Source organism: Microtus pennsylvanicus, chromosome 12 (genome assembly GCF_037038515.1).
Source record: "Microtus pennsylvanicus isolate mMicPen1 chromosome 12, mMicPen1.hap1, whole genome shotgun sequence".
In the NCBI taxonomy this organism is placed as follows: domain Eukaryota; kingdom Metazoa; phylum Chordata; class Mammalia; order Rodentia; family Cricetidae; genus Microtus; species Microtus pennsylvanicus.
The window spans coordinates 63,129,708-63,151,147 of NC_134590.1; the positions used below are offsets into that span (position 1 = coordinate 63,129,708).

General features: G+C 46.3%; 1 protein-coding gene across 1 annotated transcript; it reads left to right on the top strand.

The window, feature by feature from the left end:
- The first annotated feature begins 850 nt into the window (after positions 1-850).
- Nelfa (negative elongation factor complex member A) lies at positions 851-20,542 on the top strand. The gene is made up of 11 exons (XM_075943951.1): positions 851-1,132; positions 11,310-11,481; positions 12,593-12,754; positions 15,317-15,406; positions 16,817-16,947; positions 17,033-17,102; positions 17,480-17,568; positions 18,254-18,365; positions 19,162-19,439; positions 19,590-19,689; positions 19,788-20,542. Exons 1-11 carry the CDS (start codon positions 923-925, stop codon positions 19,970-19,972), a joined length of 1,599 nt encoding a protein of 532 aa, XP_075800066.1. The 5' UTR covers positions 851-922; the 3' UTR covers positions 19,973-20,542.
- Positions 20,543-21,440: the final 898 nt, after the last annotated feature.

The following is a 21,440-nucleotide window of genomic DNA, read 5'->3' on the forward strand; positions in this document are numbered from 1 at the left end:
GGAACTAGCTCTTGTAGACCAGGCTGGCCTCGAACTCACAAAGATCCTCCTGCCTCTGCCTCCCGAGTGCTGGGATTAAAGGCGTGCGCCACTGCACGGCATTTGCTGTTTATTATTGAAGGAAGTCAGGACAGAAACTCAAACAAGGCAGGATCCTGGAGGCAGGAGCTGATGAAGAGGCTATGGCGGGGTGCTGCTTACTGGCTTACTCAGCCAGCTTTCCTTTAGAACCCAGGGATTGCCCCACCCACAAGGGGCTGGGTCCTCCCCCATTGATCATTAATTGAGAAAATGCCTTACAAAGCTGAATCTCAAGGAGACATTTCCTCAACGGAGGCTCCTTCTTCTGGTATGTCTAGTTTATGTCAGGTGGACACACAACACCAGCAGTCCCCCCGACCCCTTGTCAATTCACAAACACATCATTCTTAAGCCACAGCCCTTCCTTTCTCATTCATCCCCAAGATCCAATTTTATATAAAAAAATAGAAATAACTTTAAAGGTCCCATCGCATGACTGCCTGCAGGATGGGCAAGGGGAAGAGGCTGCGAAGCGAGGCTGTGAGAAACGAGGCCAGCAGCCTTTGCAGACCTGAGCAGCGGACGTGAAACAGAACGCTAACTCTCATCTCTGGAGCACCTCGACCGCGCACAGAAGCTACAGACTACGTCTTTGCCCGGCTCCCGCCTGGGCGCCGCCATGATGCTGTACGGAAACCCACAACCCTCGCCCCGAGCCTTACCGCTCACTCTCTCGCGCCACCGCTAGAAGCCTCGGGAGGGCGCGGCCGTCCGCCACTGCGCTTGTCCGGGGCTCGAGGCCCCGCCCCGCGCCCACGGGCGCCGCCATGTTGGGGGTCCTAGCTGCGGACACGTAGTCGTCTGCGTAAGATGCCGGCTCGCGCGCGCCTCTGCCGCCAAGATGGCGTCCATGCGGGAGAGCGACACGGGCCTGTGGCTGCACAACAAGCTGGGCGCCACGGACGAGCTGTGGGCGCCGCCCAGCATCGCGTCCCTGCTCACCGCCGCGGTCATCGATAACATCCGCCTCTGCTTCCACCGCCTCTCCTCGGCTGTGAAACTCAAGCTGCTCCTCGGGACGCTGCATCTTCCGCGCCGCACGGTGGATGAGGTGAGGGCGCGGGCCGGAGCGCAGCTCCCGCCTCCAGCCGGCGCCTTGCCTTTCCTTGTTCCCGCTGGCCGCGCGCATCTCCGGGTGGGCGCCGCCGGGCCTCCCCACCCGGCCCGACGCCGTAGTGCCTTCCGCTGCTGGACGCTGTCTGCGGGCGAGGTTCGTGGGCCCAAGGCCCGAACCGCCCTCAGCCGAGCCGGCCCGGAGCGGAGCTCTGGACGCCGCAGTTCCGAAGCTACCCCTTGGTTTGGGGCTCTTAGTGTAACTTTTCAAGGGACTGCTGACCTTAATTTTGTTGCTTTTGCCTCACGGAGTGTCAGTCTGCTTAGCTTCCTCTAGTCTGTCGTCTCTTTCAGTGCATTCTTACTTCACGTTGCATCTCTGTGCAAAATATACGATGCCTTGCAAACATGTACACAAATGATATGTGTCCAGGGTCTCACTGTGTAGCCCAGGGTGGCCTCGTACTTGGTATCCTCCTGCATCACTATTTGGAGGGCTGGGATTGCAGAGCTGGGCCACCACATCGAAGCACCCTAGTTTTTAAACATTTCTGGTTACTGTTTTATCATTAAGGTTGGTTTTGGTCTTTGTTGCGCCATAAACCAAAGCTACGTGTTTTTTCAGTTTATCAAATACTAATCGCTAAACGACCCACTCGTTATCTCCTCCATACAAGAGAACAAGGGTGGATTCTCTATAGCCCGTCCATGCTTCCCTCTCTCTTCCCCACAAGAGCAATCCCCACATCTGTCTGTCTTGTCTGTCTATGCAGGATTGTCGATTGTGTGTGTGTACATTCCTAGCAAGAGTATTTAGTTTTGCATCATTTGAACTTAGAATGGCAACATGTTGCCATGTTCCATACAAAATTTCGGGGTGGTGTGGGTGTGTCTTCTGTCGGGAGACACCTGGACAGATCCATCCAAGTCGCTGCAGTTTGATTTCCGTGCATTATGGTTGTCTGTTCTCCGAGCACACCGCGTATGGATGATTAGGTTGTGTCTAGTGTTTTCATTGGTGTTTTTGTTTCATGTTAACTTGTTCCGTTGTGACTGGCACCAGCTTTACGTGTTCAGGTGATTGAGAGCGCGCAGTTTTCTAGACGTGGAATTGGAGGTGTAAGCAGGATTATGGCAAGTGGGCTTTTCCAAGTGATATTGTCAAATAGTGCTAAAATACGTAGGACAAGAAAATATGTAGATATTCCTCGATGTTTGATTGAATATTGCCATCGCTTATTTTTCTGTTTGGCTTTCTTTTTTGTGAGTTGTTCAGTTTTGTTTTTTCATGATTGTCTATTTTTCTTGACTTGTCGCTTTGGAGGAATATTCTTTTTAATAAATGCTGGCTACTGTCTTTGTTTGGTGACATGCTACAGCTGTTTCCCAGCTGTGGCTTAGCTTTTGGGATGAAGCTCTTGGTTCTTAGCCAGTTGGTGATTGTCTCTCCTTCCCTGTGGTCTTGTTAGCACTGTGCTGTGAACCTCCTTCTCTCATGGGCCAGGACAGGTGGTTTGTGGAGCTGAGAGTTCTGCAGTGTGGCTATGGAAAGGTTCAGCACCACCTGCAGACTGTCTCTGCTGTATTGTTGCTTCTGCTATGGGTGTTTGAGCTTTTTTTTTTTTTTTTAAGTCATTTCTATGTTGTGCTAATAATGTGTTAGCTACTTACTGTCACTTTATTGTTAGTGTGTCTTGATGTGTGACATGTTTTTAACAAAATCTCAATCGTTCGATTTTATCAATAAAGAGTCTGGAGCCAGATGCTGGGGTGAAAGCCTCCTAGCCCAGAGAGGCAGAGAAAGCTGACCTTCCTCCTCAGCTGACATCCCAGAAGCCGTTCTCCAAGCCATCTCAAAACCTCTCTTCCAGCTGAATGCCCCTCCCTCCTATTTCCTGTGCCTCTCTTGTCCTCCTGACTCTCTCTTACTCTCTATGGTTTCTTTTTCTTTTTTTTTTTTCCGAATTTTTTTATTTATTGATTTTGATTGAGCTCCACATTTTTCTTTGCTTCCCTCCCCACTTCAAACCTCCCCCAAGGTCCACATGCTCCCTGTTTACTCAGGAGATCTTGCCTTTTTCTACTTTCTACTTCCCATGTAGATTATATCTATGTAAGTCTCTCTTAGTGTCCTCATTGTTGTCTAAGTTCTCTGGGATTGTGGTTTGTAGGATGGCTTTCTTTGCCTTATGTTTAAAAACCACTTATGAGTGAGTACATGTGATAATTGTCTTTCTGGGTCTGGGTTACCTCACTCAAAATGATGTTTTCTAGCTCCATCCATTTTCCTGCAAAATTCAAGACGTCGTTTTTTTTTAATATTTATTTATTATGCATTCAATATTCTGTCTGGGTGTATGCCTGCAGGCCAGAGAGGGCACCAGACCTCATTACAGATGGTTGTAAGCCACCATGTGGTTGCCGTGAATTGAACTCAGGACCTTTGGAAGAGTAGGCAATGCTCTTAACCACTGAGCCATCTCTCCAGCCCAAGATGTCGTTATTTTTTTCTGCTGTGTAGTACTCCATTGTATAAATTTACCACATTTTCCTTATCCATTCTTCAACAGAGGGGCATTTAGGTTGTTTCCGGGTTCTGGCTATGACAAACAAAACTGCTATGAACATAATTGAGAGCACATGTCCTTGTGGCACGATTGAGCATCCTTTGGATATATACCCAAAAGTGGTATTACTGGGTCTTGAGGAAAGCTGTTTCCTAATTTTCTGAGAAATCGCCATACTGACATCCAAAGCTTGCATTCCCACCAGCAGTGCAGAAGTGTTCCCTTTTCCCCACAACCTCTCCAGCATAAGTTGTCATCAGTATTTTTTTTTTTAGTATAATAAAGGGTTATTTATTTAGGGGTAGATTCACAGATCACCGTCCGCTGCACCAATTGGGAAACAGCAGCCGGAAGAGTGCAAACACTCTATACATCAGCATTTAAAGTATAAGAGGCCACCCCCCAAGTACGTTTGTAACTGAAAGGTCTCTGGCTGAAGGAGTTCCTACAGCAGTTGGTTTTCTTTCGGTGGGTGCAACTAATTTGCTTGGGTTGGAGTTTTCCTTCTAGTACTTTCTGTAGGGCTGGATTTGTGGATAGATAAATTTAGTTATGTCAAGGAATAACTCGTTTTCTCTATCTATGGTGGTCATCAGTATTTTTGATCTTGGCCATTCTTAGAGATGTAAGATGGAATCTCAGCGTTGTTTTAATTTGCATTTCTCTGATGACTAAGGATGTTGAACATTTCCTTAAGTGTCTTTCAGCCATTTTAGATTCCTCTGTTGAGAATTCTCTGTTTAGTCTGTACTCCATTTTTTTTCTTATTGGATTATGTGTTCTTTTGGTGATCAATTTCTTGAGTTCTTTGTATATTTTGGAGATCAGACCTCTGTCTGATGTGAGGTTAGTGAAGATCTTTTCCCACTCTGTAGGCTGTCATTTTGTCTTGTTGACCGTGTCCTTTGCCTTACAGAAGCTTTTCAGTTTCAGGAAGTCCCATTTATTAATTGTTTCTCTCAGTGTCTGTGCTGCTGGGGTTCTATTTAGGAAGTGGTTCCCTATGCCAATGCACTCAAGTGTATTTCTCACTTTCTCTTCTATAAGGTTCAGTGTGGCTGGCTTTATGTTAAGGTCTTTGATCCATTTGGACTTGAGTTTTGTGCATGGTGATAGATATGGGTCTGTTTTCATTCTTCTACATGTGGATATCCAGTTATGCCAGCACCACTTGTTAAATATGCTTTCTTTTTTCCATTTGATATTTTTTGCTTCTTTGTCAAAAATCAGGTGTTCAAAGATGTGTGGGTTGATATCCAGGTCTTCTATTCGGTTCCATTGGTCCTCCTGTCTGTTCTTATGCCAGTACCAGGCTGTTTTCAGTACTGTAGCTGTATAGTAGAGTTTGAAGTCAGGGATTGTGATGCCTCCAGAAGTTCTTTTATTGTACAGGATTGTTTCGGCTATCTTGGGGTTTTTGCTTTTCCATAGGAAGTTGAGTACCGTTCTTTCGAGGTCTATGAAGACTCTCTACGGTGTCTTAATAATTCTATGTTCCCTTCCTGTCAACTGGTTGCTTGCTCTACCTCTTGACCTGTGGTTGACTTTATTTAATCCTGTTTACAATATTCAAGCAGAAAGCTTGAATTAAAGGTGTGTGCTAGGGCTTAGCCGCACCACAACTAGCAACAGGTTTTTCCAGTAAATAACGCAAACTCAGGGCTCACAGTGTGACGTCCAGGGTGAAGCCTCACCTCACCTCAGGAATGGCTTCAGCTTTTCTTAACCCCTAGCACTTGTATCAGTCTTGTCTCTTTGTGTTTACATGTTCGTTCATGTGCGTACATCTGTGAAAGTGTATGTGCATATGTGCATTTGGAGGCCAGAGTCCAGATTAGGTGTCTGCATCAGTTGCCCCACAGCATACTCCTGGGCTGTTCCTGTCTCCCTCCACCTCTGTAGTGCTGGATTATAGCTGTGTACCCACTGAGCCAGGCTCTTCTGTGGGTATGGGGATCTGAACGCAGACTCAGACTTGGCTTGGCAAGTACTCTACCAGCTGAGCCAGGCTCTCTCAGCTCACAGGGTAAATAGTCTTAATAGCATAGAACTTTGCTGGTCGGTGGTGGCACAAGACTTTAATCCCAGCACTTGGGAGGCAGAGGCAGGCAGATCTCTGAGTTTGAGACCAGCCTGGTCTATAGAGCAAGATTCAGGACAGCCAGGACTACAAAGAGAAGCCGTATTGAAAAACACACATACACACAAACACACACACACACACACACACACACACGTATGTATGTGTGTATGTATGTATTAGTCTTGTAGCTTAGATAGAGGTTTGGGCAGTTATTTAGAACCATCATTAAGTTCTATGATTTGCCTGTATTCATATATTTCATAATTTATGTGCTAATGATATATAGAAATACATTAGGTAAGAAGTTTGAATAGCACCTGGGCTGAGATCATCTTCTTTATGTTGATGGTGGTTTTGTCTTTTGAGACAGGATCTACATAGTCATGACGGTCCTGGAACTCACTCTGTAGACCAGGCCAGCCTGGAACTCACAGAGATCTGCCTGCCTCTGCCTCCTGAGTGCTGGGATGAAAGGCACGCACCTGGCTCTGGGCGGAGATCTTATTGTGACTGTTCTCTGTGTAACTGGCATTTATTGTTTTTTTTATTATCCTACTGTTCTCATTATCTACTGTACTGTTGATCTCCCCATTGTAGCTCCTGAATTTGCCTCTTCCTCCATATCAGCTGTTGTGTTGTATATTTTAGGTTCATGTTCATAGGTGTGTATAATTTGGTAGTTGTTGCCGTTACCTTGTGAACTGAGGAGAAGGTGGAGATCTGAGTATTTGCCAATGTTTTTCCTTAGGTCTTTTAAAAATAAGTGTTCATAAAGATTATCTCCCCTTATTTTTTAATTTTTATTACATTTATTTATTATGTTGCATACTTTATATGTGGAGGTCACAGAATACCTTGTGGGAGTAGGTTTTTTCCAAAGATTTAGTGGGAAGTGTCTTTACTTACTGCTACGCTGTCTCGCTGGCCCTTAGGTCCTTTATGTTTGTTTGTTTTTAATAACAGAGTCTCACTCACTGTGCAGCCGTGACGGGCCTGGAACTCACAAAGCTCCATCTGTCTCTGTCTCCTGTGTGCTAGAATTAAAGAAATGAACCACCATGTCTGGCCTTTGTCACAGTTTTTATCTGACATTAATACTAGCTTAGTTATCGTTTTTTCTTGGTGTGAGTGTTGGGGTGATTTGACTGAGGATGTCCCTCATAGGCTCTGGGATTTGAATGCTTGGCTCCCAGTTAGTAGCACAGTTTTGGGAGGCTTAGGAGGTGTGGTCTTCCTAGAAGAAGTATGCCACTGGGTGTGGGGTGAGCTTTAAGATTTTAAAGACTTTGACCATTTCAAGTTCGTTCTTTGTCATTGTGGTTGAGGATGTGAACACTTAGCTGTGCTCCAGCTCTTCCCTGCCATGGTGGACTTTAATACTGGAATCCTAAAGCCAAATAAATTCTTCTGTAAATTGCCTTGGTCATGATGTTCATCACAACAATAGAAAAGTAACTAATATATTGTTTTCGTAGTTTGATTTCTATCATTGTAATAAGATACCATAACCAGGGCTGGAGAGAGATGGCTCACTGGTAAGGGAGCTCTGCTCTTCCAGAGGTCCTGAGTTCAATTCCCAGCACCCACATGGTGGTTCACAACCATCTATAATGAGATCTGGGGTCCTCTTCTGGCCTGCAGTGATACATGCAGTCAGAACATTCTACAATAATAAATGAATGGATGAATGATTCTTTAAAAAGATACCATAACTAAAAACTACTTAGGGAGTCAATTATTTAGAGTTTATAAAGTCTGTCATGGAGGGAACTCTTCAGGAACTCCTGAGGGTCTAGTGTTCAGAGCAGATGCAAACACGGGAAAACAAGTTGTTTTGCTCAGAGCAGCTGCAAGCATAACAAGTTGTTTACAGGAAATTCAGGGTCTGGGGTTTTCAACCAGTTTTATCAAAGAGAAAGGCGTTTCAGTGAATCAGTGAGGGATGCAGAATTAGTTGGAGTTGCTAACACCTTAATGTGTGGCTGGGAAGTAAGGATACCTTGTGTAAGCATGCAGATGATTGCAGAGACAACAGAAACTGACTTGATGGTGCTCGAGTGAATTTAAAGGCCTTGAGGAATGGGAAGTGCTGCTCCAGAATAGGAAGGTACTCTGTAGCAGGCTTTCTTGGATTGCCAACCAGCTCCCAAATCAGAGACTTCTCATCCGTTATGAATGCTCAGCCTTATCTTATGCTTGTCCCTCTTAGAAGTACCATTTCTCTTCATCTACATTTGCCTTGGGGCTTTTTACCTCTCTTCCTCTTCCCTTCTCTTTCCCCTCCCTCCCTCCCTCCCTCCCTCCCTCTCTCCCTCCCTCCCTCCCTCTTGTCTGTCTGTTCTACTTTTCTTGCTTCTTTCTTGTCCAGCGGCTGGCTGGCTGACTGGCCTGTGTGTCTCTCTCTTTCTCCCTCATTCTCTCCAAGCCTAGATTTTTCCTATTTTTCTCTCTTCTCTCCAGCCCTTCTTATCCTCCTGCTTGGCTGTTGGCCATTTAGGTTTTTCTTAGACCAATCAGGTGGCTTAGGCAGGCAAGGTGAAAAAAGTGCAACACATCTTTACATAGTTAAACAAATACAGCATAAACGAATGTAACATATCTTTTCATTGTTAACAAAGGCAGTGTAAACAAGTGTAACACACCTTTTCACGGTTAAAATAATATTCCTCAGCATAAACAAATGTAACACATCTTTATATAGTTAAAATAATCCACAACAGCAAGGCACTTACTTCTAAGACTATAGAAATGACAAACATCTGGCTGCCTGGATTCCTCTGCAGTGTTGGGGAGTTCATCCTCGGTCTATAGGTTTAGAATATCTGGCAGACTTTTCTGTGAAACAAGAAATTTGAAGGACTGACCCACCTTGTCTTGGCAAAGTTTAGCAGTCATTTCCTGTATGTCCTACTTGTCCAGTTTTTACAGCATACTGTCAGCAGTTGAGGCAAGGCAGTTTCTTGCCTAGAGGCTAACTTTGCCACAATGAAAGCGAACTCCATATGGAGGTTCTTTGATGCCATCATCCTTTTCACAATGAAAGCGAACTCCATATGGAGGTTCTTTGATGCCCATCATCCTTTTCTGAAGTAAAGTGGTGCTGCTAGAACAGATGTGTTTTGCTGTCATGAAAAGCCTTAGGTTATTAAACGTCTTAGATGCCATATTCCATAAGTCTCTGAAATGTTTGAACATCACCTATCTAAAAATATATATTTGACCTTGAAACATGCCTAACATGACTACAAGTTTGATTATTATAAATGACTAACTGCTAACCTGCATTTTTTAACTATACATCACATTTTCACATGAGTAGCATAAACACAATACCCTAAACAAAAGTAGTAACATGTATACAGTATAACAAAATATTTTAAAATTTGTATTACTATACCAAAATTCATACCAATGTAAAATATTTGAGGTTAATAGTTGTCTGTTTACCCTATATTCCTCTAACCCCCCTACACAATGACAAACATCCATAACCCACTAAATGACCAAAGATCACCCACCCCACCTTTTGGGAATGTGGGTGTTGTGTTCTCTTGACTGCTTCCTGTTGCCTGAGGATGATGAGATCTACAGGGGACCCTGAGGAAATTGAGGTAAAGGTCAACTCCTGGGGAAAGTAGCTGTAACTTTTGTTGTCCAGTTTTAGAACTGTTCAGCATATATGTCACGTGTCATGTGTTTTTTCTTGGTTTACTTCTTTATGTCTGTAGCCAAAATTTTCAGGAGGCCTACCCAGACCAAACCTGATCTCTATTAATCTTGAAGGAATCCACAGCCTTTTATTTCTTATGAAAACAAAAGCATAATGTCTTCCCCAACACAACACATTTTCTGAATTCCATTTTAAAGTGAAGGTATCCCTAAAGTATCTTGTAAACATGCTTTTCTGTCCTGCCTGGTCCTGTAGCTACTTTTAAAAGAGTCACTCAGAGGTATAATATTACAAACCTTTTTGCATATTCTCACACTTACTGCTTCCTAACTCTTGCACGTTGTTAACCCATTCCTGTTAATCTTTATTTTGTCATGTGGCTTCATCATTACCTGTTCTCTAGTACATCTGTCTGACTCCGTACTTCTCCCCGTATCTCTGATTGGATTTCCCACCTGGCTCTGTTCTGCTTTGCTGTAGGCCAAAGGCTCTTTATTAGCTAATGGTATTAAACATCGTCACAGCACAGAGGGGATCCTACAGCATATCTAGGCCGGTTTAATTCAGCAGTCCCTTTCACAATCCCTTGTCTCAGCATCTGTGGTTCACTCATCAGCATTCAAAAAATTCAAAGTCAACATCATAGGAACCAGACTCTCTATTTCCCACTTTTATGTGCCTGTTAGTTACTTTACTCTCTGTTTAAAGACTTTATTATTATTTTAAAGATTTAGTTATTATGTATACAATGTCCTGGCTGCATGTCAGAAGAGAGCACCAGATCTCATTAAAGATGGTTGTGAGCCACCATGTGGGTGTTGGGAATTGAACTCGGGACCTCTAGTAGAACAACAGTCAGTGCTCTTAACTTCTGAGCCATTTTGCACACTTAAACACACTGTAACCGATTTAGAGGTTTTTCTTCCATCTGACTGTGAACCAAACCTTAAGCTACTGCTGTGTTGCCCTGGTGACTGGCTCTGCTCCTTCCTCAGGTCCATTACAGCTAGCCTTAACATTCAGCTGCCCCAACCCTGGGACTGTGGCAGGTGATTTTACTTAGCTTGTTGGTTCTGCAGAGCCTCTTAAAGGAGCCATATCTTCTTTTTCTTCTCTCTCCTCTCTCTCTCCTCTCTCTCTCTCTCTCTCTCTCTCTCTCTCTCTCTCTCTCTCTCTCTCTCTCTCTCTCTCTCTCCAGCTTTCTCAGGCCCTATGTGGAAATTTGGGCCCCATGTTGGAACACTAACTGTAGCAGGCTTTGGGGCCACCAACCAGCTCCTAAATCATGACCCAGAGACTTATGAATACTCAGCCTTATCTTATGCTTGTCCCACTAGCTCTTACAACTTCAGTTAACCTGTTTCTCTTCATCTATGTCTTGCCTTAGGGTTCTTTTACCTTTCTTGTGTATGTCCTACTTCCCTGGTTACCCCATGTCTGGCTAGCTGATGCATCCTTCTCTTTCTCCCTTGTTCTCTTCTCTCTTCTCCTTTTCTCCTGAGCCTAGATTCCTCCTCTTATTCTCTCTGCGTGCCAGTCCCACCTATCCCTCTTCTGCCTAGCTATTGGCTGCTCAGCTTTTCAGATCAATCAGGTGCCTTAGCCGAAGTGAAATAGCAACACATCTTTACATCATTAAACAAATGCAGCATATACAAAAGTAACACAGTTACACAGTTAAAGTCATATTCCACCACAGGTTGTCACAGTGATTACTGTTACAGGCCACCCAGAGGCCACAGTGTGAAAATGGGTAGATTTGTGGCAGGAGGCATTTGAAGCTGTCGCTGTTCCAGGAGGGGAAGCGGAGCTGGTAACTTTTATAGCATGTAATTGGCATCTTCTGTCTTGGCAGATGAAGGGCGCTCTGATGGATATTATCCAACTGGCCACCCTGGACTCAGACCCCTGGGTCCTTATGGTTGCTGACATTCTGAAATCCTTTCCTGACACGGGCTCACTGAATCTAGACCTTGAGGAGCAGAACCCCAATGTTCAAGACATCCTAGGAGAACTTAGAGAAAAAGGTAAGTAGTCTGGCTTTATTTTACAATGGGAAGAAGTGGGTCTCACTTTAGAAATTGGGTTGTCCATATCACACTGTAAGTGTGGCGTGCTGTGGCTCCTCAGACAGTGGCTCTCCTTCCTCATGCTGCAGTCTGACTTCACAGCCCTGTTTCCACTGCATGCTACGTCTGCCTTCAGATGACTCATCCCTGCTGTACTTGCTGTCTCTCCGTAAGCTCCATGAGGGTTGAACGCTGCAAGTTAATGTCTTCAGAACCTAAAACATTTTCTGTCCTACATAACAAATCTAGAATCTGAGGTGGTTTTAGAGAAGCGACAGTGGGGTCTCCACACCTCTGGTGCATTCTTCTTCTTGGAAAAATAAAGGCTTGAGGCCACACACCCCTGCATGGCTGCTTGTGAGGCCCTAGTACGTTTTGGGGTTTTGATTTTTATTTGCAGTCTAGGAACACTGGCCTGCACAGGTCACACATCCCCATTGCTGGGGTAGCTGACTCTCTTGGGAGCAGAAGGATGAAGCAACTTCTTCTGAATCTGCTTCTCTTGTTATGTAACTGACTGGGGCAACTCTTTGGAGTTTTTCAGGCTCTGACCTCTTGTGAGCACACTGAATCAGGGGCACACATGGGTAGTTTTTAAGACCGCAGTTGAGCAGTGTCTAGGGTGACCGACCACCGGTGCTCTGTAGTCAGAGGGGGGGGGGCTTTCCTGGTGTTGAAGCTGCCCTGTCGTTAGGACGCAGGATACTGCTCTCCGTGCTGCTATACACAGTATGCTGTGGTTCCTGCACCCCTGCTCCCACGGCTTGTAGTTGACATAACTGAGGAATCCTTGTCTTCTAGCATTTCTTGTTTTTAAAACGTCCCTGGAGAGTCTGATGAGCCTCCCTCTAGGGTGGCAGGCCTATCATTTGTTCCTGACCCACTTGGATGATCTTGGGTTCTTGGAATGGTGGGAACCACAGGGGGTTGAAACCAAAGCAGAAAGCTGCCATGCCTGTAAAATGAAACCTACATGGAGCCGTTGGAATGTGAGCTGTGAGGGTCACAAACAGCCTGAGCTCCCTGGTGCAAGAGCTCTGACTTCCTGTGACACTCTGGCTTTCCACAGTGGGTGAGTGTGAGGCGTCTGCCATGCTACCACTGGAGTGCCAGTACCTGAACAAGAATGCCCTGACCACCCTTGCCGGGCCTCTCACCCCACCAGTGAAACATTTCCAGTTGAAGCGGAAGCCCAAGAGTGCCACTCTGCGGGCAGAGCTGCTACAGAAGTGTGAGTACTTGGGTTACAGTCCTGCTCTTTCTCTGTGCTGTCTTGAAAGAGCGTAGCTTGTCTTTTCTGTGTTAGATCACTGTTGTTTAGAAATACGCATTCAAGACCTCAGGGTTTTTAAGTGTGGTGCCTGTAATCTCACAAAGTAGAATCTGCTGGCCAAGACGGGATGCGAGACTGCTGCTTGTGTCCTGACCTGGTGTCTATTATAGAAGAGGTTGAAGGATTTCATTAAGTGCTTTCCTAAATCATGTCTTACAATGGTTTGTGTAGAAGGCACTTATTTGCTGGAGAAAGTGTCCTTTAGCTAAATAACATTAAAGTATGGGTTTTAAGCCAGGTGTATTGTGTACCTGGGTCGCAGCTTCTTGAGATACTGAGGCAGAAAGATCACTTGACTTCAGACTGTGACAGGGTTTCTCTGTTATAGCTCTGGCTGTCCTGGAACTAGCTCTATAGACCAGCCTGGCTTTGAACTCAAGAGATCCGCCTGCTTCTGCCTCCTGAGTGCTGGAATTAAAGGTGTGGGCCACCATACCCAGCTCAAAACCTCATTTTAGCAAAACAATACAAATAAAAGGCAAACAAATGAAAAGGATTAAAAATAAAAAACATAAATTTCCATAAACTGTAGCCTTGGCTGTCCTGAAACTTACTTTGTAGGCCAGGCTGGCCTCAGATTCACTGATATCTACCTGCCTCTGCCTCCTGAGTGCTGGGATTAAAGGTGTGTGCCACCACCGCCCGGGTCATAAATGTGCAGTTAACATTTACTAAGGTTTGTAAATAGCTCTGGTTTTTTGTTTTGTTTTGGGAATACAGTCTCACTGGGTAGCCTAAGCTGGCTTGAGTTCTACCTTCTCCTGCCTCAGCCTCCTAGAGTGTTGGGATCACAGAGCTACATCAAGCCCAGAAAATATGGTTTGGAGAAATCTGAGAAGAGCCTGGAGCCGGCTGTGTCAGTTGGCTGCGGTCTGTGCTGCCTGGTAGCTGTGGGGCAGGCAGACTGAGCTGCTCTGAAAGGTCTCTGCTGTCGACAGTCAGCAGCACGGCCACTGCCTTCGGTCTAACCCTGCAGCTTTCCCGAGCCACTGGAGGATAATCTGTTTCTTTCTCAGACTTATGTAGAACTCTGTGAGGCCTGGGCCTACTGTAAAGATGGCTGCGGGACCTGTGAGAGATACCAGCCCCTCTCAGGGTCCAGGTTTCTTGGGGTGCAGCAGGTGGCTGTGATGTTTCTGCAGCCACTTAAATGCAAATTTCCGAAGACAGTCTCGGCTGCATTTAAGCTTGTGTCAAGCTGCTCCATGAACTGGGGAGGTTTAGACACATATGCTTACAACTGATGGGTTTATTGTTTGATATTGTTTTATTACGGCTCTGATCAATTCCTTTTCTTTAACATTCAGCTCTTTCACAGTTGGCTTCACTCTGTGCTAATGGAAGAATCTATCTTGCTGCGATCTCAAGTGCCCCGTCAGTGGTATTTTCTTGGCTTAGGTCATCACTTTAGAAAGCCAGTGCAGTTAAGAGGGAAATTTAGTATTTTCTGTTAAGGGACATAAGAAGAGAAAACACGCCTGCTATACTAGCCCTGGTGTTAGTCCTTCCATGGCCACAAGAGTCCCTGGTGAATGGAGCAGAGTTGGGCAGGGGTCTGAGAGTCCACAGATGAAGACAGGCAGCCAAGTCAGGGCCATCCCAGGGGAGAGACTTTTCTGTTTTCTGTCCATTTTATGCCGCCAGGATCTGTCCCAAAACAAGCTTTGTTTACCAGAGCAAAGGGAAGGCCTCAGCGGATTGAATTATGGCCACAGGCGAGTGCGGTGCTCTCCCTTTTGGAGGAGATGTAGTGGAAATTAAGTTGGTCTTAACTAACTGTTGCCCCATCGGTGTATCCTCAGAAACACCTAGAAACAGGCACCCAGGATGAGACTTGGCACCCCAGAAGCCATGCGGTGAGCAGTTGGCCACTTCCTTCTTTCCCGCCAAAGCCCGCACATGCTGTAGCCCATGTCTCCTGTCACCACTCTCCGTTCTATTTCATCTTGCTACCCTGGGAACGGTGATGAAAATAAAAGAAAAATAATTTTTTTGTTGTTGTTGTATTTTTGAGCCAGGGTTTCTCTGAATAGGTAGCCTTGACTGCCCAGAACTTGTTCTGTAGACCAGGCTGGTCTCAAACTCAGATCCGCCTGCCTCTGCCTCCTGAGTGCTGGGATTAAAGGTGTGCGCCACCATGCCCAGTGAAAAATAGACTTCTTAGAAGCTCTGACTGAGTAGCAAAAAATTTCCACTAATTCTTCACTTAATGTTAGATTATCTGAGTAGGTAGGCAATGATTTGTTTTACAAATCACCAGGAAATAGTCCTTCCTTCCTTCTTTTTTTTTTTAAAGTAATAATCACTGTAAGGTCAGTGCCATTACTGACTGCATTCCTGCTGGGTTATACAAAGAAGTTACCTTGGGTATTTTTATGAATCACTTTTGTTGGGGTTACTTTATGGGCTGAGAGGCCCTATGATCTAAGAGACCTTGACCCTGTGGCTTTTTTTACACAGCCACTGAGACAGCCCAGCAGCTGAAGAGAAGTGCCGGGGTGCCGTTCCACGCCAAGGGCCGGGGGCTGCTCCGCAAGATGGACACGACAAGTAAGGCTTCGTGTTCTCAGGCCAGTGCTGTGGCTGCCTGCCAGGCAGGGTGACCTGATGGGAAAGGTGTGAGTCAGACCTGAGTCCTGAGGGAGGTGCCCAGCTGGAGGAACATTTGCTGCTGCTCTGTCACTTGTAGCTGCCCTCCTGGGTGTAACAGGTGTGACAGCTGGCTGGCTAGGCTGAGCGCTCAGGGCAAGTTTCCAAGATGGAGGGTCACACAGCAGTTTGGCTCTTCATGCATGTGCCTGTATGAATGTCTGCTTTGCATTCTGTGAAGTACAAGAAGACAGGACTCCTCGAACCATGTCCAGCACCCAGCAGGCAGGACAGCTGTAGGATGAGGTTCATCTGGTGTCTTGGCATACCAAGTTCCTATAACCCCAAAGCAGACATAGAGCTAGTAGTGGAGAGTCTATAGTATGGGTCACCATTCTACCATTATTACTGCAGGGCAGGGCTCTTCCCTTGCTGCCGTTTGTTGCCACAGCATAGGCTCCACCTTGCTTTCCTTGTCCCTGAGGACAGGCACTGCAGAAACTTTTTTTTAAAGGGGAAGTCTGACGATCACTATATGTCCACTTTTGACAACCAACTTGTAGCACAAGGCTTCCTAGGTGATGACAAATGTATATAGGTATACATAGGTGTCGTTACTTTTCTGGGCAGAGATGATAGCTGGATAGTTCTTGTCCTATAAGGTCTGGAGGTCTCTGGTGTCATAGACGGCTGTTATCTTCCATTACTCCAGCCTTCCCAGAAAGGATATGAGTCATGAACTTCCAGAGTCTCAAGCCTGGGTCTTCCCAGCAGACCTTCAGAGATGTCGTTAGGTTTATAGGGTCTAAACCAGTTTCCCTTCACCACAGTGACCCTGGCAAAAACAGTCTGAGTGGGTTGTTTAATTGGTTTTCTAAAAATTATTTTATTGTATGTGTATGGGTGCTCTGTCTGGATATGTCTGCACCTGTGTGCAGTGCTGTTGGAGACCAGAAGGGTGCACCAGATACCCTGGGACTGGAGCTAGCAGTGGGGCTGGGAGTTGAACCTCTAGGAGAATGCTTTTAACCACTGAGCCATTGCTTCAGCCCCAAGTTTGGTTTGGTTTGTTTTTTCGAGACAGGGTTTTTCTGTGTAGCCCCGGCTGTTCTGAAACTCACTCTGTGGACCAGGCTGGCCTTGAACTCAGAAATATGCCTGCCTCTGCCTCTTGAGTGCTAGGATTAAAGGCATGTGCCACCACCCTTGGCCCAGCCTCAAGTTCTGTTTAGCCTGGGATGAAATATACAAAACACAAAATGAGATAGGAGAGACTAATTTGTATGAAGCTTCCCCAAGGCAGAAGCAGCCTTGTTTAACCCACCTGTGCTCAAAAGTTGCTGTTTCCATTGACATCAGTCTTTTCTGTAGCCCCTCTCAAAGGCATCCCGAAGCAAGCCCCCTTCAGAAGTCCCACCACACCCAGCGTCTTCAGTCCCTCTGGTAACCGGACCCCAATACCACCTTCGAGGACACCACTGCAGAAAGAAAGGGGTGTGAAGGTGGGACATCCCTTTTCATCCCTGGCAAGGCCAAGTCCTGATTCTTCGCTCTATAATTAAGTATGGAATGTACTTGTTTTGGCAGCTACTGGATATTTCTGAGCTGAATACGGTCGGTGCTGGCCGAGAGGCAAAGAGGAGGAGGAAGACTTTAGGTGTGTATGGGACATTTCAAGTCTGGAGGGAGGTTAGAGGCACTGTAGCCTAGTGTGCTATGGTTGGTTCTGCCTGAGTAGTATCTTGGTGCTTTGGGGTTTCCTTCTGGGTCCAATATGCCTGAGTGCTTTATCTTACCACAGTGGTAACGGGACTTTTCCCAGGAGTCCTTTTTCTTTGTGGGGGTGGGGGGTGGGAGTGGAGAGAGGGAATGGCTTTTGAGACAAAGTCTTACACTGTAGTCCAGGCTGGCCTCAAGCTTGTAACTTTCCAAGTGTTAGGATTACATTTATTCTCTGCAGAGACCAGGGGACACTTGTGACCTCTGAACTGGAGCTGGGTCAGAGCGTCACTAACCAACTCTCTTTATTGGTAGACACAGAAGTGGTGGAAAAGCCCACCAAGGAAGAGACAGTTGTTGAAAATGCCACTCCTGACTATGCTGCTGGCCTGGTGTCCACACAGGTAGGGCTTCCATGCAGTGCAGCCATGGACACTTTCAACTGTCAAAATAATATGTCCCACCTTGTCCTGATTGCTAGCCGCTAAGCTGTGTTCTGTAAAAGTGTACATGTATGCAGGTATGTATGTATGTGTATGTGAGTGGCAAAGGGAGCCAGAGCCTGACTTGGGCATCAGCCACGTGTTTGGAATGAATACCTGTTTTATACTGAAATTACTGCCTGGGCTCTCTTCATACGTCTGTGCCTCATTTTCCTCTCTGTCCAGTGGGTATAGTCCCCAGTGCCCTGGAGACCAGGTCTTGCATGTAGGTGAATCAGCCAGCATAGCTCTTCCCCAGAGGCTGTCTGTGGAAATAGAAATAGGTTTTCAGAGCCATAGGTACAGAGGTTGCATGTGTAGAGGCAGTGTGGCCCTGTTGCATGGTATGGTCTCTGCCTCTGAGGTCATTGCATTGCTGAACTTCTTTCTCCAGGTATCAGTTTGGGACCATGGGGTGGTAGCCATGGCTTAAGTTTGGAGTCCAGCATCATTAAAACCAGGGAGCTATGGCCTGGAGAAGCCACTGTCCCTGTCCTGGGGATATGAGTCGTCCTGCTCCATTGATGGGCAAGGGCTGATGGAGGCTGTCTGGGAGGTGAATTAAAACTGAGATCTGCCTGAAGGGATCATGGCCTTTGTCTTCCAGAAACTTGGGTCTTTGAATAGTGAGCCAGCACTTCCCTCCACAAGTTATCTGCCCTCTACCCCCAGTGTAGTACCTGCCTCATCATATATCCCCAGCTCTGAGACTCCCCCAGGTGAGTAGCCTGCAGTATGCTAAGCCCACACAAGGGCTTGCCCTAGCATGTGCACCTAGGAAGTAGCCTTGCACACGTGGTGCTGCTCAGCATTAAGGCGCCTGTCTCATTGTCTCTTGATCTCAGGCAGCATGGAGGGAACTCCTCCTGGCCAAGAAATACGCCCTAAGTCCTGTTTTGAGTGCATGAGTGGCTGCCAAAACTGCCACTTTTGGCACCTTGATCTCTGGATGGGTGGGGTCATGAGGATTGTTTCTTCCCTGATGAAGGATACTACAGAGGGGATAATTCCTTCAGGGTCAGACACAAGCTTTGGTTAGTCAGCTGTTCGCGGGAGAGGGAGGCTGGTTAGTTGAGGGTCATCTAAGAAACCCTGCTGAGCAAAAAGAGTGCTAGGCTTGGGGGAATTGCTTTCCGGTGCCTTGTAACCAACACCCAGTTTATGGGGAACTAGTCATAGGTCAGGAGCTAACCAGAGTCCTGGATAACTTTATCTCTGGATCTAGAAATGCCTGAGGACGTAGGTTCTGCCCTGCTGGGTAGTAGTGCACAAGGCACAAGGCACATGTCCCTAGCTGCGATGGTCAGCAAGGGTTTCTGGTCAGCAGTGATTGGAGCAAGACAGAGCAGGTCAGTATGGGACACAGTTGCTGTCAAAACCTGTAAGATTTGAGTTGAGCCTATTGTCTCCAGCATATGATGTCTGGAGCAGACAGCCTGGAGACTGGGATGAATAGATTTGAGGTATAATCCTTTTCCTGAATAACTCTCCTTAGTAAATCTGCTCTGCCTGCAGCCCCTCCATCCCGGGAAGCCAGCCGACCTCCTGAGGAGCCCAGTGCTCCAAGTCCTACACTGCCAGCTCAATTTAAACAAAGAGCACCTATGTATAACAGTGGCCTGAGCCCAGCTACGCCAACACCTGCAACACCTACCTCGCCTCTGACACCTACTACTCCCCCAGCTGCCACCCCCACTGCTCAGACACCCCCAGTGGCCATGGTGGCCCCACAGACCCAGGCACCTGCCCCTGCCCCTGTTCAGCAGCAACCTAAGAAGAACCTGTCTCTCACGGTAAGTATCCTGTCAGGTTTCATAGCCATTAGGTGGATGGCATAGCTTTGCCTGTTTGCAGCAGGGGGTGGGGACTGTTGTTATGGGATGAGCCTGGCAGGGCCAGTGGGTGGGCCCAGCAGCCCCCGCATCCACATCCTCTCTTTACAGAGAGAACAGATGTTTGCTGCCCAGGAGATGTTCAAGACAGCAAACAAGGTCACTCGGCCAGAGAAGGCCCTCATCCTGGGCTTCATGGCTGGCTCTCGAGGTGCGTCTGTGCTACTAGCCTGGGGAGGTGCCCCCCATGGGGTGGGGGATGGGTTCCTTGGCCCCAGGCACCAGTCCAGCAGCTCCTGCTCCCTACAGAGAACCCGTGCCCGGAGCAGGGGGATGTGATCCAGATCAAGCTCAGCGAGCACACAGAGGATCTGCCCAAGGCAGACGGCCAGGGCAGTACCACCATGCTAGTGGACACAGTGTTCGAGATGAACTACGCCACAGGCCAGTGGACACGCTTCAAGAAGTACAAGCCCATGACCAATGTGTCCTAAGTGCCATCTCTGCTGCTGACCCGCATCAGGCCAGAAGACAAGCTTTGCTGGCTATGCTAAGTGACCTGAGCAGATACTGAAGGATGTGTTCCACCCCAATACCTGCCATCCAGTCTACTGGGCCCCAAGCTGTTTTAAGTTTTAGGTCACTTCTCTGGGGAGTTTAGGCTTATTTTTTTTTTTTTAATTATAATGGGTTAGGTTTTTTTTGTGTGCTTAAGATACATTTTTTTTATTCAATATTACACTTTAAATGCTAAACCAAAAAAGTTACAACTTCATTTTAGTGCCTGCTAGACTTTTACCTTTTTTATTTTTTTCTTTAAAAAATTGCACTGGCTGAGAGGACTTCCTCTGCTTGTGCATGCCTTCCCTCACAAGGCTGAGGGGACCAAAGGTGACACCCGACAGGCTAGGGTGTGAGGGGGGCTATAACCAGCCTCGATGCCACTGCCTGCCCGGGATTTGTATATGTCTTTTGTACAGTTGTAAACATTTCAAACCTGTCTCTGGGTACCTATTTTCATTGTAAAATGATATAAGTATTAAAGTTTAGTTTTTCTAAAGAAAGCCCACAGAGCTATGTTTCAAGCTAGCTTGACTCCCTGCTCTGGGACCAAACCCCTTCCTATACAACTGTCAAGAATCCCAGGGGAGAAGAAGCAGGGCTGGGAGATAACAAGACTCCCTGAAAAACAAACAAACAACAACAACAACAAAAAAAACCAGGTAGGTAATGGGCAAGGCAGCCTTGGGGGTATAGTGAGGCAGCAACAGGAAAGTCAAAGCCACAGCACTGAGAAATGGGCCTAAACTGCCTTGAATTCATAGCACCCAGGAAGCTGGAGGAGTCAAACACAGTCCCATATAAAAGAAGTGTGAGAAAAAGGCCTTTAAAGTTTTTTAATAAAAAAATACTTAATACAGTTTTCCAAACACAACTTTCCACTTTAAATGCTATTTTCCCCCAACTGGTAATTATTGTCTATATTTCAATATTACTTCCCCCCTCCCTCCCAAACTTCAAGTTTTTAAGCCTTCACTATCAGGTCTGGTGACAGTACCCAGCATTCCTAAAAGGAATCTGACTTTATATTGTATTAAGTTTAGACACCAATAGGCACATTTAAACTTAAATTTAATTTCTGATAGGTCATTTCACATCTCAACAGGATACGGGGGCACCATGATACATATGGACACAGCGTTTATTCTACTGACTAACAGTCATCAGCTACACTCTTGTAGACAAGAGAGATTTGGCAACTGACAGTTGTTTGCATTAACTTTAATCAAAACATTTTTATCTTTAATTTTTGAAAATAAAGTAGCTCTGGAAGATGGGCACTTCACACATCGTGCTACAGGTATCACTTGGAAATCATCAGAAATGCCAACCTGAGTGTGCCTGCCTGGCAGGAGTCCTAGGTGCTAGTGCCAGGAAATTTCTCAGGAGCTAGCACCGGAA

Coding starts and splice junctions, on each gene's coding strand:
- Nelfa (XM_075943951.1), top strand. CDS start 923: ATGGCGTCCATGCGGGAGAGCGACACGGGCCTGTGGCTGCACAACAAG. Junction 12,755..15,316: donor GGCAGAGCTGCTACAGAAGT/GTGAGTACTTGG, acceptor TTTTTTACACAG/CCACTGAGACAGCCCAGCAG. Junction 16,948..17,032: donor AGAAAGAAAGGGGTGTGAAG/GTGGGACATCCC, acceptor TTGTTTTGGCAG/CTACTGGATATTTCTGAGCT.